Below are 18,258 nucleotides of genomic sequence, written 5' to 3'. Positions count from 1 at the left end.
GGATGCCGGAGCGTCTCGCGGGGAAGAGATCCAGACGTGCCCCGGGTGAGGGTGGGGGCTCTTCCCGTGCAAGGAAGCGGGGGAGGGGAGACTCGGGTCCGGCCCTCTTCCCGGTCCAATCCCGGATCCCATGTTCCCCAGCCGCCCTTTCCATGCAGGAAGGAAGCGGAGCTCCAGAACAGCAGCAGAAGAATCGGGGATCCCGGGAAGGCGGTGGGTATGGGGCGGGGGTTTTCCCGTCCCGTGTCCTGGGAAGAGCCCGAGTGGGGAGAGGCACTTCAGGAGAGGAGAGAAGCTGGGCGAAGCAGACTTGTGTGAACCTCCCTGCGTGTCAGAGAGAGAGTCGGCGGTCCAAAGGCCACCCAGAAGAAGGGAAAGGGGGCATCTTCAGCCAGGGTCATTTCCTGGCATTTCATTGGATGGGAACCGAGCCTTCATGGTTTGTTCACCTTTTGGGGGTTTAGCAGATTGTGTGAATCTTACTTGGAGGTAAATACAAATCTAGGCTTTTAAAAGAAAGTGCTTTCTTGTAAGGAAAAATAGCGCAATATATGAACAAAGCAATGCCTGCAATCCTATTCCAGTTTAGGAAAATATTTTCCTCCAAGGGGATGATTGTTGCTCAGTGGTTAAATTCTCCACTTTCTAATTCTAGGAAATTATTTTCTTTTCCATCTCAGATACAGAAGAAACTGGAAGCCATTTGACCCTCTTGGCGCTTAAAATGATCTCTTGGGGGAAAAGAGCTGATGCGACTATTCCAGTGGCTATTGGATCAGTCCTATAATTGAAAAGGCATTTGGAGATCCACAACAACCCTTGGACAGATTTAGAGTTACATTACACAGACAGAATGGAGACACAACTTTTAGCAAGTGAAATAACTAGAAAAGGCCCTTCAGCTATTCAGCCTGGGAACTGTGGGGAGATCTGGGCAAGAACTGGGCAGAAGATCCTGGAGGAGGAAACCATCATCTGTTCAGAAGTTCAGCTCTGGAACTTCAGAAGCTTCCAATACCAGGACGCTGAGGGTCCCCGAGGACTTTGCCGCCGACTCCATGACTTTTGTAGGCGATGGCTGAGACCAGAAAAGCACACCAAAGCCCAGATGCTGGACCTGGTTGTTCTGGAGCAGCTCCTGGCCCTTCTGCCCCCAGAGATGGAGAGCTGGGTGCGGGAGTGTGGAGCAGAGACCAGCTCCCAGGTGGTGGCCCTGGCTGAAGGCTTCCTCCTGAGCCAGGCGGAGGAGCAGAAGGAGCAGGTCAAGTTGCAGGTGGGAGACCTTTGTCTCCAGAAGGGAATAAAGAATGGGTTTGAATTGTTCACCCCTCCCTCCCAGACTTCTCTGGCATTCAGACTACTTGGAGGCATTTTACTAATTCTTTTAATTTTTATTTTATTTTATTCAAAAAATACAAAATACAAATCACCAATTTTTTTTGAAAGAAAAAACAAGACCTTAAAAAAGAAAAAAAATGCATTAAAAAGACTAACACTTATACACGTATTGTCCTCCCTAGTTGAATGCTGATTAATATATTATAACAATATTGATACTGATATTTCATTAATTCTAGTAGGATATTGTTCCATTTATTTCTCCCTCAGGCTGACTGATGGATATTGGAGCTTTGATATTGTGTTCAAAGACAAGAATCCACTTCATGTTGTTTGATGTCAATTAATTATTCTTCTTTTCTCCTTCCTCCTATTTGAAGTCCATCGCTGTGGAGACTGAGGGAAGGAGTAATTCATCAAATCCCCATCAGGAGCTGCTTTTCAGGAGGAACCCTGAGGAAGATCCAAATCAGGATACCTCCAAAGGTAATGGTCCCCCATTCCTCAGAGAGATCCCTGCTATTTTATCTTCTTTTTGTCTTCTGTTCTGTAGAATACCTACTACTATTTTATTAACTGTGCATTTTAATATTCTGTCTTCCTCACAGAAACACATAAAATGAAATTTTCTGATCTTTCTGGTGGAGCTGAAACAGTGGTTGAACCTCCAACTGAAGTAAGAGCAGGAAAATAATTTATGAAATTTGTATTCTCCCTTTCATTTAGGAAGTCACACTGATGTACACAGCATTCTCTCCTTCCAATATTTCCTTTTGTTTTGGCTTGGATATTTTCTTGTTCTTGAACATGGAAAGGAGAATAGAAGATTCATTTTGACACCATAAGCCTTTTGCTGAAATGCTAGAAAGACTTCACTCTCCTCCCCCCCCCCCGCCATTTCTTTCTAGAAAAACAGGAAGGATTGAAGTCGGGTAGATGGGATGGATGGGTGGATAATTATTATCATTTATTTATTTATTAATTCGGTTTATATACCGCCCTATTCCCGAAGAATTCAGGGCGGTTTACAGGGCAGAATTTAAAAACAATACAATATATAATTAAAATAAAATTAAATTAAGTATAGCCCCAAAAAGTCAAAATCACAATTTAAAATCATTAAAACCCCTCAGTCCAGGCCAGATAGCTCAAAGAGCCAGGTTTTTAGGTCCCGGCGAAACGAACGAAGGTTGGGGGCAGTCCGGAGTTCCGTTGGCAGTTGATTCCATAGGACAGGCGTGCCCACAGAGAACGCCCTCCCCCTGGGGATCACCCACCAGCAATCCTTGACCGGCGGTACCCTGAGGAGGACCTCCGTGTGGGAGCGCACAGGACGATGGGAAATTGACACTGGCAGCAGGTGCTCCCTCAGATAATGCGGGCCCATGCCATTTAGGGCTTTATAGGTCATCACCAGCACCTTGAATCTCACCCGGAGGGCAACTGGAAGCCAATGCAGCTCGTGGAGAAGAGGTGTTACATGGGAGTATCGGGAGACTGCCATCACAACTCGCGTGACTGCATTCTGCACCAGCTGAAGCCTCCGAGTGGTCCTCAAGGGCAGCCCCATGTAGAGAGCATTGCAGTAGTCTAGCCGGGTGGTCACGAGCGCATGGGTGACTGTGCGTAGGGCATCTCGGTCCAGATAGGGCCGCACCAGGCGAACCTGGGCAAAAGCCCCCCTGGCCACGGCTCCTATATGATCTTCCAAACTGAGCCATGAATCCAGGAGGACACCCATGTAACAGGCCTTTTCAACGGGGGGTAACACCTCACCCCCCCATAGTTAATGATGGAAAAGGTTGGTTAATCCGAGATGCCGGTATGCACAGCCACTCAGTCTTGGCAGGACTGAGACGAAGCCTGTTTCTCCCCATCCAAACCCGGACTGCCTCCAGGCAATGGGACATCACGTTGAAGGCATCACTGGGTTGGTTCGGGGTGGAAAGAAAAAGCTGGGTATCATCAGTGTACTGATGATACCCCACCCTGAAACCACGAATGAGCTCACCCAGCGGCTTCATATAGATGTTGAACAAGAGGGGAGAGAGGACCGACCCCTGAGGAACTCCACAAATGAGAGACCTCGGGGCGGACCTCTGCCCTCCCATCAACACCGACTGCGAGCGGCCCAGGAGGTAGGAGGAGAACCAATGTAAAACAGTGCCCCCCACTCCCAATCCCCTGAGACGCTGCAGTAGGATACCATGGTCGATGGTATCAAAAGCTGCTGAGAGGTCTAACAGGACTAGGACAGAGGAACAACCCCTGTCCTGAGCCCGCCAGAGATCATTCACCAGCGCGACCAATGCCATCTCCGTGCTGTACCCGGGCCTGAAGCCCGATTGGTACAGGTCCAGATAATCAGTTTCCTCCAGGAACAGAGGGAGCTGATGCGCCACCATGCTCTCAACAACCTTCGCAAGAAAGCGAAGGTTGGAGACTGGACGATAGTTGTTCAAAATAGCCGGGTCCAGGGCAGGCTTCTTGAGGAGGGGCCTCACCACCGCCTCCTTCAAGGCGGCAGGGAAGGTGCCCTCCCTCAAAGAAGCAGTTATTACTGCCTGGAACCAGCCTCATGTCTCCTCCTGGGCTACATATACCAGCCAGGAGGGGCACGGATCCAATAAACACGTGGAAATCAGTCTCCTCATGATCCTGTCCACCTCATCTGGGGTCACAGGATCGAATTCACTCCAGGTAACATTCTCAAGACCACTCGATTCCTCCCCGTCATTCTCTGCCCAGTCAGAATCCAAACCGGCCCGAATCTGAGCGATTTTGTCCGCCAGATGATAGCTAAACTTCTCGGCCCGCCCCTGCAAGGGCTCCTCCCTCACCTCCTGATTAAGGAGGGAGCGAGTCACCCTAAACAGGGCGGCCAGGCGATTATCTGCGGACGTGATAAGGGCAGCGAAGTAATTAGACTTCGCTGTCCTCATCGCCGCGAGATAAGACCTCGTAAAGGTTCTTAACCGCAATCGGTCAGATTCAGACCAGATGGATCTCCAACAGCTCTCTAGACCCAGTCTCCGGCGCTTCATCTCCCGGAGCTCCACAGAAAACCATGGAGCCCACCGGGATCTGCGCCGGGTCGTCGCAAGAGTACAACACGGTTGAGCGCCTCGGTGGCAGCCCTTTCCCAAGCATCCACCAAGGCGTCGGCCGGGCTGTGAGTGAGGGGGATAGGTATAGACCCAAGCGCCGTCTGGAACCGTTCCGGATCCATTAGGTGCCTGGGGCGGAACCACCTGGTCGGTTCTGCAGCCAAGCAGCGGGGGGGTGGCATAGCAGAAGACCAACCGCAGGAGGTGATGATCGGATCATGACAGGGGGACAACAGTTGGCGAGCCCCCTCCCAGATCATCAAACCACTTCCCAGATCAGAAAACTAGGTCAAGAAAACTAGGTCGAGAGTGTGTCCCCCCCATGAGTCGGACCCTGAATTACTTGGGTCAGGTCCATGGCCGTCATGGAGGCCAAGAACTCCCGGGCTAACTCAGATGACCCTCCCAGAGAAGACAGGTTAAAGTCGCCCAGAACTATAAGTCTGGGAAACTCAACTGTCAACCCTGAGAGGGTGTCGAGAAGGTTGGGCAGGGCCGTTGCCACACAGCTGGGCGCCAGGTATGTTAGTAACAAGCGCAACTGAGCCCCAGGGCCACACCTTAGGAGGAGGGACTCACTCCTGCCTATCTGTACAACAGTGGTCTCCCGCGGACATAAGGTCTCCCATATAACTACCGCCAACCCACTGCCCCTGCCCTGAGCCTGCGGCCGATGTAACGCACAGAAACCTGGAGGGCAAAGCTCAGTCAGAGGGACACCTCCCTCTGAGCCCAACCAGGTTTCTGTAATGCATGCCAGGTCCGCACGTTCCTCCTCGATCAAATCGTGGACGAGGGGAGCCTTGTTCACAACGGATCTGGCATTAAAGTACACCAGCTTGAGCTCAGGGGCCTGGTCCCCCTCACCCCCGGATAAATGGGTACCAACCGGAGGGTCGAAGCACGCTACAGCTTGAAGACAGCGGGGGCGCGATCCCAGGTGTTGATATGGCCCTCTGCGTAATTTTTATTTTTTTATTATTATTTTTTATTTATTTTAATCCCCATTTATATCCCGCCCTTCTCCGAAGACTCAGGGCGGCTTACAATTTAAGCACAGACCAATGTGCTTACCAATAGCCTTCATTCTATGTATATGCCTGCTTATTAGGGCTTTCGCCCCCCCCAGTGGCATTATTACAAAGTCAGCTTATTGCCCCCAACAATCTGGGTCCTACCTCAGAAGGGTGGAAGGCTGAGTCAACCTTGAGCCTAGTGGGATGTGAACCTGCACTAATTGCAGGCAGCTGGTGTTACTTAAGGAGGCATTAGCCCACTGCTCCACCAAGGCTCTTAGAGTGATTGATTAATCAGTCACATTAGAGTGATTGATTGATCAGTCAATAGATAGATGATAGATAGATGATATAGATATAGACATGGAAGAGAGAGAGAGAGAGAGAGAGAGAGAACAGTACAGAACAACAGAGTTGGAAGGACCTTGGAGGTCTAATCTAGTCCTACCCCCTGCTTAGGCAGGAAACCCTATACCATTTCAGACAAATGGCGGTCCAATCTCTTTAAAAACTTTAAAGCTTCCAGTGTTTCCAGCATTCACAACTTCTGGAGGCAAGTTGTTCCACTGATTAATCGTTCTAACTGTCAGGAAATTTCTTCTTAGTTCTAGCTTGCTTCTGGGATGGATGGATAGATAGACAGACAGACAGACAGACAGACAGACAGACAGAGATCCAGAAGGCAAGTGGCATTACTTTCATTGTGTGCCAGAATAAACTCAGTTGATAAAACCTGCAAAATATATTTCTTCAGTCACTGCCTTTTGGCTCTACCCTCTTTACCAACACTACATTAGAATCCTACCAAGCACAGCCAATTAACCTAGTGCATATCTTTGCTGTGGGGATTTGTGAACAATGAGACAGATCGTGCACATCCTCCTTGGCCTATTCTGTTTTTTTCCTTGTTCAGGAGGGTCTTGTGTCCTTTGATGAGGTAGCTGTGTATTTCTCCAAGGAGGAGTGGTCTCAGCTGGATCCTGACCAAAAAGCGCTCCACGCTGAAGTCATGCTGGAAAATCATAGGAACGTGGCCTCTCTGGGTAAGGGGTTTACTTTTCCCGAATAGAGTGTTTAGAAGGACATTCTGTAGTTAGATGCCAGCAGCTACTTTATTTTTATTAAAAAATATCACAATAAAAACAGTGCAAATACTGAAGCAGAAATAAAGAAGATAAAGTAATAAGTGAATAAGGAAAAAAAGAAAGGAAAAGGAAAAATATATATATGGAAAAGTAATAAAGTGGCTTCCAATCTTCTTAATAGTGGTTATAACTGCAATTATAGCCTTTGTCTCTTAAGGTTACATCATCATTTACTTTCCAAAATTTATCCTTTGTAATCTTCAAACTTTTTTTTTTCTTTTTTCAGCAAAAAGTCCAGTAGGGGTTTTCAGTCACTAATAAATGTAGATATTGTCCTTTCTCAGATCAAAGAATTCGATTTAGCCATCCCTGTTAATTATGTCATCTTCACCAACCCTTCCTCCATTGTAGTTTTTTCAGAGTCCTTCCATCTTTATGAATATAATAGTGTTGCTCCAGTTATCATAGTTAACACTCTTTATTAGTACTAACAGAAAATGTTCTAATTTCAGTTCGATATTGATCTTTAAAATGCTCTGCATCACTGTATTTCAATCCAAAAATTTCTAGCTTTCCGGATTATTATATAATGTAAAGTTCACTCCTTTCAACCACATATTTTTCCATTGTTACACTTACATGTTATGACAAAAATTCTTTGCCCACTTTATCATACATTTTTAACCTGTTTACAGGTTTTAGTGATTATATGTTCATCCTTTCTTCACAATTTTAATTCAAATTCTCTCCGACGCTGAATTCCATATATGCTTTTATCTACCTTGAATTTTTCTGATAGCAATATGAAAGCGAATATCCTGCCGTTAATTGCTCTCTTGATTTCATTTTGTATTCTCCTTGTTCAGGTTCAAATGGCTCTCAACATATTATCCATTAATCTTTACTTCTCTTCTGTAAAATGTTTCTTGTGCCAAGAACCATCAAAGTGTTTTCGGACAGAGTCTGGGTTTGCATCTCTTCCATATTCTCAATATGGCATTTCCAACATTGTGGTTTTTGAAATTAGATTAATCCTAACTTTATCATAACACAGATATCCATGACATCCAAACCTCAGGTCATGCACTGCTAGTTCTAAAATTATCTTATGTCTCAGCAACTCCCAATCTTTCACCCAAACCAAACAGCAGGCTGCAAAGTACAGTTTCAAATTGGGTAGACCAATTCTCCTGTTTCATCTGCATCTTGGAGAATTTGCCATTCAGTATGCAGTTTTTCCCTTCCCATACAAACCTAGACCAATGTTCTGCCATTACTGAAACGCTACATCACTTGTCAAAAAAGGTATTTCTTGAAACACAAGCATCATTCTAAGCCACAAATTTATTTTTGTCACATGAATATTTTCCAACAAGGACAATTTTAATTTCTCCTATCTTAATTTATGCTTTATTTCTTTCCAAGTCTTAACACAATTATTTTGAAATAACATAGAGTTCCTTTCGGTTATAGTAACAGTCAAATATTTTAGCTTGTTCTCAAACTTAATACCAGTTTTTCCCCATCAATTTTGATTTTCTGTTTCATGTTTTTGATTAGTATCTTCTTTTCATTGTTAAAGGTAAAACTCACTAAAATATAAGTTTTTTAATTTGGTAATTAAATTAATTTTAATTAAATTTTAATTATTTTTAATTTAATAGTAAAAGGAAGGTATTTTGGGTGGGAAGAAAAAGACTTGTTTCAAAATTGATTTAGTTCTTACAGATCTCTGCTGGAATTGACCCATCCAATAATTATTAGATTTTTTTTTCCTAATACCTCCTCAGATGTGTACTGTGATTCTTAACTCAAAGCTGACTTTGGGTGAAATTTAAATATGTATGGATAATTATAAACAAATACTATAATATATTGGAATCTGCCAAAATAACATTAGGAAATTCTTAAGACTTCTACAGTTTGATCTTTTCCGCTAACTGAGCATTTTTCCTTTCTCTTTTCCTTTGAAGGTAATAATGGAAAAGAGAATAAAGATACCAAGGAGCCATTTCAAGTATTCAATGCTGGAGATGAAACACAGAAGTCTCAAATTGAAATGAAAATACAAAGTCATGAAATAAACCAGAAAAATGATTGGAATTTGGAAAGCTTGTCTTCCATTGATGCTCAGATGCAAGACTTTTTTGTTCAACCTGGAAAAATAAAAAAAATATATACTGGAAAAAATGTAAACCTATTGAAAGACAAGTTAGGTGTAAACGAACACTATTCAACAGAAACCAAAAGAGAAGATTATACATCCAGAGACAATTGGACTTTCACCCTTCATCATGAAAATGGATCACATACAGAAGAGAAGCGATATAAATGCTTGAAATGTGGAAAGAGCTTCAGAAGAAGCAGTCAAGTTACTTCCCATAACTGGATCCACACTGGGGAAAAGCCATATAAGTGCATGGAATGTGGAAAAAGTTTCAGTGAGAGCCGTTCACTTACATCTCATAAATGGATCCATACAGGGGAGAAGCCATATAAATGCAGACAGTGTGGAAAGGGGTTTGGTGAAAATGCATCCCTTGTGAAACATAAAAGGATTCACACGGGGGAGAAGCCATATAAATGCACGGAATGTGGAAAGAGCTTTATTCAGAGCAGTCATCTTTCTTCCCATAAAAGGATCCACACAGGGGAGAAGCCATACAAATGCAGAGAGTGTGGAAAGGGTTTTACGAATAGCAGTCATCTTACTTCTCATAAAAGGATCCACACAGGAGAGAAGCCATACGAATGCAGAGAGTGTGGAAAGAACTTTACAAATAGCAGTCAACTTATTTCCCACAGCTGGATCCACACAGGGGAGAAGCCATATAAATGTGTGGAGTGTGGAAAGAGCTTTACTAATAGAAGTCAACATACTTCTCATAAAAAGATCCACACAGGAGAGAAGCCATATAAATGCGTGAAGTGTGGAAAATCTTTTACTAATAGCAGTCAACTAACTTCCCATAACTGGATCCACACAGGGGAAAAGCCATATAAGTGTCTTGAATGTGGAAAAGGCTTCTGTCGAAGGAGTTCCTTTACTTCTCATAAAAGGATCCACACAGGGGAGAAGCCATATACGTGCAGAGAGTGTGGAAAGGGCTTTACTAATAGCAGTCATCTTACTTCCCATAAAAGGATCCATACAGGGGAGAAGCCGTATAAATGTATGGAGTGTGGAAAGAGCTTCTGCGAAAATGGGTCCCTTATGAGACATAAAAGGATCCATACAGGGGAGAAGCCGTATAAATGTATGGAGTGTGGAAAGGGTTTCTGTGAAAATGGGTCTCTTATGAGACATAAAAGGATCCACACAGGAGAGAAGCCGTATAAATGCATAGAGTGTGGAAAGGGTTTCTGTGAAAATGGGTCCCTTATGAGACATAGAAGGATCCACACAGGGGAAAAACCATATAAATGTGTGGAATGTGAAAAGGGGTTCAGCCAACAGAGTAAACTTATTTCCCATAAAAGAATCCACACAGGGGAGAAACCATATAAATGCTTGGAGTGTGGAAAAATTTTTATTCAGAGCAGTCACCTTGCTTCCCATAAAAGGATCCACACAGGGGAGAAACCATATAAATGCAGGGAATGTGGAAAGAGTTTTATTCATAGTGGTTCTCTTACATTCCATAAAAGGATCCATTTGGGGGAAAAGCCGTATAAATGTGGAGAGTGCGGTAAAGGCTTCTGTGAAAATGCATCCCTTATGAAACATAAAAGGATCCACACTGGGGAGAAGCCATTTAAATGTGTGGAGTGTGGAAAGGGCTTCTGTGAAAATGGGTCCCTATTGAGGCATAAAAGGATTCACACAGGGGAGAAACCATATAAATGCAGAGATTGTGGAAAGAGCTTCCGTCATAGTGGTTCCCTTACTTTTCATAAAAGGATCCATACTGGGGAGAAACCATATAAATGTTCTGAATGTGGAAAGAGCTTCAGGCGGAGCAATGACCTAATTTGCCATACACAGATCCATTTGAATGAGAAATTTCGGATTAAGTGTTAAATCTATGGACATTCCTCTACTTATGAACTTTGAATTACAAATTTTTTGTGATACAAACCTGCAACTCCAACCTAAAAGGTTCCAGATGGCTGGAGAAGATGAGAAAGGGTTAGTTTATGATGCATTGCATAGGTATGCGGGGTGTTTTAAACTAATCCTTTCCTGCCTCCTTTTGATTGCTTACTGTTCATTGTTTAGAGGTTTAGTGACTGGTGTGGCTGAATGTTTGGAATTAAGAGTGATAATAGGGAAGGGAGTAATGCAAACAGCTCCAATCCATGACAATCCAACTAAGATGGAAATGTTGAAGAAAATAGAGTTGGGGGAGAAGATAAGGAATGCAATATGTTCTTTCTCTGTGAATTACTGTAATGAGCATTAAGAACAAAGGGAAGATCATAGAACATGTAAAAGATTCATATGCCTGTGCAATCCATGGTAACCAAGAGGAGTGGAAAAGTGACAGAAGAGATCAAGAAACTGCTAAGCATGTGGAGCAAAGGTAGCATCAGTGATTTGTGCCTCTGAGCTTAATGCTGATCAAGGAGAAGGCTTAGAACTTATTCCATGACTTGCAACAGAAGGCTGGTAAAAGTTCTGCTGAAAACAGGTTTGTTACAAGTCATGGATGGTTCCTGCATTTTAAGGCTTGTGCATAATGTGAAAGTGAGTGGCAAGGGGGCAGGTGTGGATGAGAATGTAGCCAAGGAGCTCCAGAAATCCCTCAAGGAATTTGAGGAAGATTGTTATTTGCCTCAATGAATATTCAATGTGGATGAAATGGGACTTTATTAGAAAAAAAATGCCAGACAGAACTTACATCAGAAAGGAAGAATAGACGATGCTGCAAAGTTGCAATATCTCACTTATTGTGTGGGAAGCTAAAAAGAAACCGTGGGTCACCCTTCTCATCTTGAAGCCTTTTTTTTCACCATTTCATCCCCAAAATATGGAGATAATTGCTGTGAGAAAAACATTGTCTTCAAGAATATCATTTTGGATAATGTTTTGGCTCATCCACCTTACTTGGACAATTTCCATCTGAACATGAAGGTTGTGTATCTGCCTCCAAATACCGCTTTCCTCCTACCACTATGGATTGTGGGTGATAATAACCTTCAAAAATTATCTATCTTCACCACATGTTCAGATGACCGTGTGCCAGTTTTTGGATATCCTATGACACATACAAGGCCACACTTGGAATACAGTTTTGGTCATCACGATGTAAAAAAGATGTTGAGACTCTAGAAAGTGTACAGAGAAGAGCAACAAAGATGATTAGCGGACTGGAGGCTAAAACGTATACAGAATGGTTGCTGGAATTGAGTAGTCTAGTTTAATGAAGAGAAGGACTAGGGGTGACATGATAGCAGTCTTCCAATATCTCAAGGGCTGCTACAAAGAAGAGGGAGTCAAGCTATTCTCCAAAGTACCTGTAGGCAGGACAAGAAGCAACAGATGGAAAGAGAGAGAAGCAACCTGGAACTAAGGAGAAATTTCCTGACAGAACAATTAATCAGTGGAACAACCTGGCTCCAGAAGCAGTGAATGCTCCAATACTGGAAGTTTTTAAGAAGAGACTGGCCAGCCATTTGTCTGAAATGGTATAGTGTTTCCTGCCTGAGCAGAGGGTTGAAGTAGATGATTTCCAAGGTCCCTTCCAATTTTATTATTATTATCAAGTATATTGATGCAGCCTGGCATCAGGTCACTCATGAAAATATGAATGGGATGTGGAAATGTCTGTGCCTTCAGTTTGTTCATGACTGAAGGTTTGAATGGTGGACGGGGAGTCACAGCAACTTGGTTGCCTTCAATAAGGAGCTTCATCTTGACTTGGAGAAGGTCTTTAACAAATTGTTAGCTACACAAATGAAGAATCTCTTCAGCAACAAACTCATGGAATTGTAAAACCAGTGAAAACGACAAAATGATCAAAATCACTGGAGATTCCAGACCAAGCTGATGGCAGAGAAATGCAGCTTGACCAAGAAAGCACTGTCATGTTTTTGTGATGCAGGTCTTTTGAGCATTTCACCAGGGCATCTGTAGCTAATACAATGGTGCAGTGTGGTACTACAGTGTCTATGAGGGGGAAAAAGATAAAGGCGTCAAAAGTTGACTGGACCATTTCTTCAAGAAGGTGGATAAATGTGCCATTTTGACTCTGATGGAGGATCTTACCTCATTGCAAGGTTTCACCATAATCTGCTTAGGTAAGGGAAGAACTGGTCTGTATATGTTTTTGTTTGTTTGGACTTATAAAAAAAAGCAGACTTAAGAACAGCTTCTCAGAACATAACCTGTTCATAAATAGAGGAATAGCTATGCATTTTCTATTAACATATACTAAACTAGGAAATGAAGATATTTTTGAGTCTGATCTTCAAACATGGCAGCCACAGAAAGATGAATTTACAAATGAAAATAAAAGGAATGGGCACATGTTGTTTTAATTATGCATACAGGTAGTCTTCAACTTACGACCACAATTGAGCCCAAAATTTTTGTTGCTAAGTGTGACCCTTAAGTGAATTTCACCGCGTTTTATGACCTTTCTTGCCACATTTGTTAAGTGAATTGCTGCAGTTGTTAAATTACAAGCACCGTTGTTAAGTGAAACTGGTTTACTACTGATGTTTATCAGAAGGTTGCCAAAGGATGACCCCAGGATCCTGCAACTGTCATAAATATGAGTTAGTTGCCAAGCATCTGAATTTTGATCACATGACCAGGGAGATGCTGCATTGGTTGTAATTGTGAAAAATGGTCATAAGGTATTGCCATCTGAAGGTTGTCAATACTATTGCACATTGTGAGGAAAACAAATTCTTATGAGTGGGACTTGTTAGCAAAATGAAACATAGAAAGCTGGTTCTCAATAAGTCTTATCAGCCTTTCTACGGCAGCATAACTGATGTTTCTTTCATTAAGACAATTATTTATTGAAGAAAGTACAGTAGAGCAAAGACTTGAGGTTTCTATTATGAATATTTATGCTTCCATCATCTACTATTATGGATATGCATGACTATCATTTTCTCATCCCTTCTGAAATTTATAAATATGAGTGCATCCTTTTGCCTGCAGGTATGCCACAATTTTCCAGAAGGAATTCCTCCAGTGTACATTATTATCAGTAATTATGACAGTGACTCTTGATTATTTGTTTTGAGTCCTATGTATCAATTCCACATCAGTAACTGAATTATTTCTTCTTCAATTCATGTTTATTGCAGGTTCTAGTTGGAGGTCACTTCCAAGAAAATGGCCACTTTAAGTATCTTAGATTGAGAGCCATGCAATTTTATGAAGAAGTTGTCTTTATTGTGTTTTTTCATGTGAATTTCCTTGTTCCTTAACAAGACTCACTACAATATTTACTGTTAATTATTTGCTCTTCCCACTTGATCCTGGTTCTAAGAGGGGTACGAACAGGTAGTCATTGAACAGGTGCTGCCTCCACAGGCAATAGAAGGAGCTGCATCTCCCTGATGCAGCTGTTCTAGACAAAGCTTTACTATGTTTATTCCACTATAGTAGACAGGCAGATAGAAATTCAACTGACACCATAATTTAAATTTTCCTTCTTTTGCCTAGTCATCTTATAATTGTTTTCCCATTCCTCAATACATTCAGTTTATCAAACGACCATATTTCTTTGTTCTCACAATTTGGCAAAGGTACAGGAGAAGGTTTCTGTGGTCTGTAGGAATATTACAGTCCAAAGGGAACTCAAGTTCCATCAAACTATACAGAGAAATGGAATGTGAAAAGGTAGTCCTCAATTTATTGTTTGCAATTGAGCCTGAAATTATGGTTGTATATCATTACATTTTAGTGTTGTTGTTTTATTTTTTGGGGGGGCACTTGTCGTTAAGCAAAGAGTGATCATTAAGTGAATCCATTTTACCCAGTAAACTGGTAGAAACCAACAAAAAACATCAAAAATCGCTATTATGTGACCATGGAATGCTGCAAAAGACCATAAGGTGAGCTGATTGCCAAGTGCCCAGAATGAGATCACATGATTTTGGGGAAGCAGCTGTTGTAACTGGATTGTGAGTAGCTTTGGGGGGTTCCAAAGTTCACTAAACAACCAATCCTAAGTCTAGGATTACCTGTACTGAACTGCCCATTGAATAATGGTGAAACTATATTAAAAGTGACAACTAAGATTTGTGGTTTGACTTTCCTTCCTCTCTTGTGAAAATGAGATTTTGTTTTTTGCTAAGAGATTCTAAAGCAAAAATGAGGTTCTGTGGGGATAAAGACATGAATTGGCCTCACAGTGATGTAACTGGGCCAATAATTAACGAGCAGATTCCCCAATCAATTGAAGGAGCTCTATCTGATAATGTATACCTGGTGATATATAAAACTTGATCATCATTCCGTCTACAGCAGGAATTTGCAGGCAGAGATTCATTCTCCTCTTATCCCATTCAGTCCTTTATTGTGTCGCAACATATGGCAACTTTTTCCCCATTGCTGGAGTGGGCGTGATTTCGGCATGACACATCCGGCCCGCAGGCCAGCAGTTTGATACCCCTGCTCTGTAGATTCATCTTTTCTTCCTCTGCTTAATCTTACCATCTGCTTTTCCACCCTCATTGGTTGATGGTGATGATATTATCTGTTCAATTGTTGGCATTCTATGGGCCAGGTTTCCACATTTTCCAATCTTGCACTTTTTTTTTAGTTGTTTTATGCTCTGGGTGACGTCAGTATTGATGTTCAGCCTCCGTCATCTTTAGTGGCCTGGTTTTCTTTTACTGCTAACTCTTCCAAACATAATTTCTTTCTCCAGTGAAATCCCCCAAGTCTTATTTATTTATTTATTTTAATTCCATTTATATCCCGCCCTTCTCCGAAGACTCAGGGCGGCTTATGAGCAAAATAAGTGGGGGAAAGAGCAAGGGCCTGAGTGGGAGTGTAGGGAAGAGTCAAACTGTATGCATGGGAAATGTGATGTGGGTGTGTAGGGATATGCAAGAAATGTTCTGTTCAGGGAGTGCAAGGGTGCATAAATGGCACCACATTGAGGGAAGGATATGCTGGTTGGCTTGCTCATGAGTTGCCTGTGACTCACAACTTCCTGCAGGATTCTCCGCTGACTTTGGTTGTGGAAATCTGGCATGAAGTTGCCACATTTCAGGACCATTAGATTCAGCTAACAATGGCAACCAGGACTGCTGGAACTGTTGTTGCTAAAAGATGCAATAATGTCTAGAGACCACATAAAGATGGAAATTTTGGTCCTAATTGCTGTTGCAGATGAAGGACTAGATATAGTTCGTAATACCTGTTATTATTTCAGATAACTCTTATTGGACTTTTACTGATTAACATGAAGAGATAAGTATTTAGAGATGTACTTATGGGGAATAAGGTGAGGTATGGAATGAAGAAGTGTTGAGCTGAATTTTAAAAGTGGTAAGTCATTAGAATTGATTATACATGCTGGGGACTAAAAGAAGGAAATTTTTTGCAGTTTTGTCTTTAACATACTTCTGTACAATATACTTTCTATAATATAATCTTCAATAAAATTACTGGATAAAAGCTGATAATAAAGCCTAAAATTCTGTATAACAGAAACACACAAAAGACTTGGCAGTTCAATGCCACGGCAATCCTAATACCAGTTTAGAAAAAGTATCTTCTACAAAACACTGAATACCATTTCCTGGTTCTTCCCTCCCTCGCTCTAAGCAGGGATATAACCTCCAGAAACATTCTTAGAAAGAGAATGGTGAAGATGGGTTTAAAGTTGAAAAAAAGCAGTTATATTGATAAAGTTTCCTGAACTGGGGGGGGGCCTCCTCCTTGCTGTGCCCCATTTAAATGCTCCCTTTCTCTGCATAAACACCTGCATTGCACACAGAACTCGAATAACAAGAGTTGGAAGGGACCTTGTAGGTCATCTAGTCCAACACATGCATCCCGCCCAAGCAGGAGACCCTACATTTCTGACAGATGGCAGTCCAGTCTCTTCTTGAAAACTTCCAGTGATGAAACCCCAACATCTGAAGGCAATCTGTTCCATGGGTTGTTTTGTCAGAAACTTTCTCATTATTTCTAGGTTGAATCTTTCCTTGATCAGTTTCCATCCATTGTTCCTTGTCTGGCCTTCAGGTGCTTTGGAAAATAGGCTGATCCCTTCCTCTGTGACAGCCCCTGAAATACATGACTCCCCTGGTACTTGTCTTCACTATACTAGCAATGCCCAGTTCCTGCAACTGTTCTTCGTATATTTTAGCCTCCAGTCCCTTGATCATCTTTGTTGCTCTTCTCTGCACACTGCACAGCATCCACTTGGGTGAAGAAAAGGGAAGACCAGATGCTTCCAGTTGCCTTAAAATTCTATAATGATCTTAAGTTTCCAATTCATATTTCCCTATGAGGTAAATTCCATACTCAAAAGTAAAATAATTTTTGTTCTTTTTTCCCCTCATGGATTTGATGTTTATATTCCTTTTTCACTACTTGACCTCCTTCATTTTGAATTTCCACCTTTTCTCCAGTCACAGACCAGACGCCATTTGCCTTCTCTTCATTTCTCCAAGGAGCCTCTTTGTGAGGTAAAACTTCTGGAACATTCACCAGTTCCAGCTTTTCCCCCATTTTGGAACTGATTTTATTTTGATATTTGTTTTCCTTCAGCATTATTTCATCACAAGCTGCCATTCGGTCTTTCCAATTCTTCTTAGGCACAGAGCTGAGAATTGGACAACGGCAGCTGTATAATCAAGGCTATGGTCTTCCCATTTGCAATGTATAGCTGTGAAAGTTGGACCATAAGAAAGGCTGAGTGCCAAAGAATTGAGGCCTTTGAACTCTGGTGCTGGAGAAGAATCCTGTGAGTCTCTTGGACTGCAATGCGATCAAACCGGTCAATCCTAGAGATCAACCCTGACTGCTCTTTAGAAGGCCAGATCCTGAAGTTGAAACTCAAATACTTTGGCCACCTAATGAGAAAGAGGGACTCACTGGAGAAGAGCCTAATGTTGGGAAAGGTTGAGGGCAAGAGAAGAAAGGGACGACAGAGAATGAGGTGGCTGGATGGAGTCACTGAAGCAGTAGGCATGAGCCTAAATGGACTCCAGAAGATAGTAGAGGACAGGAAGTCCTGGAGGAACGTCGTCCATAGGGCCGCGATGGGCCGGACACGACTTCGCAGCTAACAACAGTTGTATATATTGAAGAAATAAAAACCGTCAGAAACCTTAATTTTCCTGATCGGAAATTTTTCCTCCCTCATGAGACACCGCAACCTTTCTCAGACAGGCAACCATTGAGAAATCTCTTTCTTCCCACTCTCATCATCCCTGCCCTGTCCCTTCCCCTCAGACGCTCTCCCCTTTCCCGCCCTTTCGGGGAATCTTGGAACCTTGCGCAGAATCCGACAGGCGGCTTCCTCTGCCAAAGAAAGGGAACACCAGGTGCTTCTCCATTGGGCAAGCAATTTTAAATGGCTTTCCCATTGGTCCACAGGAGGGCAAATGTCACAGGTACCCTGACAGAGGAGGCGTGGCCCCACAAACGCTTGCCTCTCTAGGACTCCGCACTCGCTCTCCTCAATCCCTGGAGCTCCACGGAAGGCGAAGAGGCTGCGAGACAGTCTCGCGGGGGAAGAGAGCCACACGTGTCTTAGGTGGGCGGGGGCTCTTCCCGAGCAAAGGGAG

At 42.7% G+C, this 18,258-nt stretch overlaps 1 protein-coding gene across 1 annotated transcript; it reads left to right on the top strand.

Moving 5' to 3' along the window:
- On the top strand, window positions 1–13,015 carry LOC310634668 (uncharacterized protein). Its single transcript, XM_083353197.1, has 6 exons — window positions 1–45; window positions 796–1,273; window positions 1,719–1,824; window positions 1,947–2,014; window positions 6,375–6,504; window positions 8,520–13,015. The coding sequence occupies exons 2-6, from the start codon at window positions 854–856 to the stop codon at window positions 10,565–10,567; spliced, it is 2,772 nt and encodes a 923-aa protein (XP_083209323.1). The 5' UTR covers window positions 1–45; window positions 796–853; the 3' UTR covers window positions 10,568–13,015.
- The last annotated feature ends 5,243 nt before the right edge of the window (window positions 13,016–18,258 follow it).

The sequence above is a fragment of the Vipera ursinii genome, assembly GCF_947247035.1.
Source record: "Vipera ursinii genome assembly, chromosome: 2".
Lineage (NCBI taxonomy): Eukaryota > Metazoa > Chordata > Lepidosauria > Squamata > Viperidae > Vipera > Vipera ursinii.
Note: the sequence above shows the minus strand (reverse complement) of the source record. Positions and strands in the feature narration are given on the sequence as shown.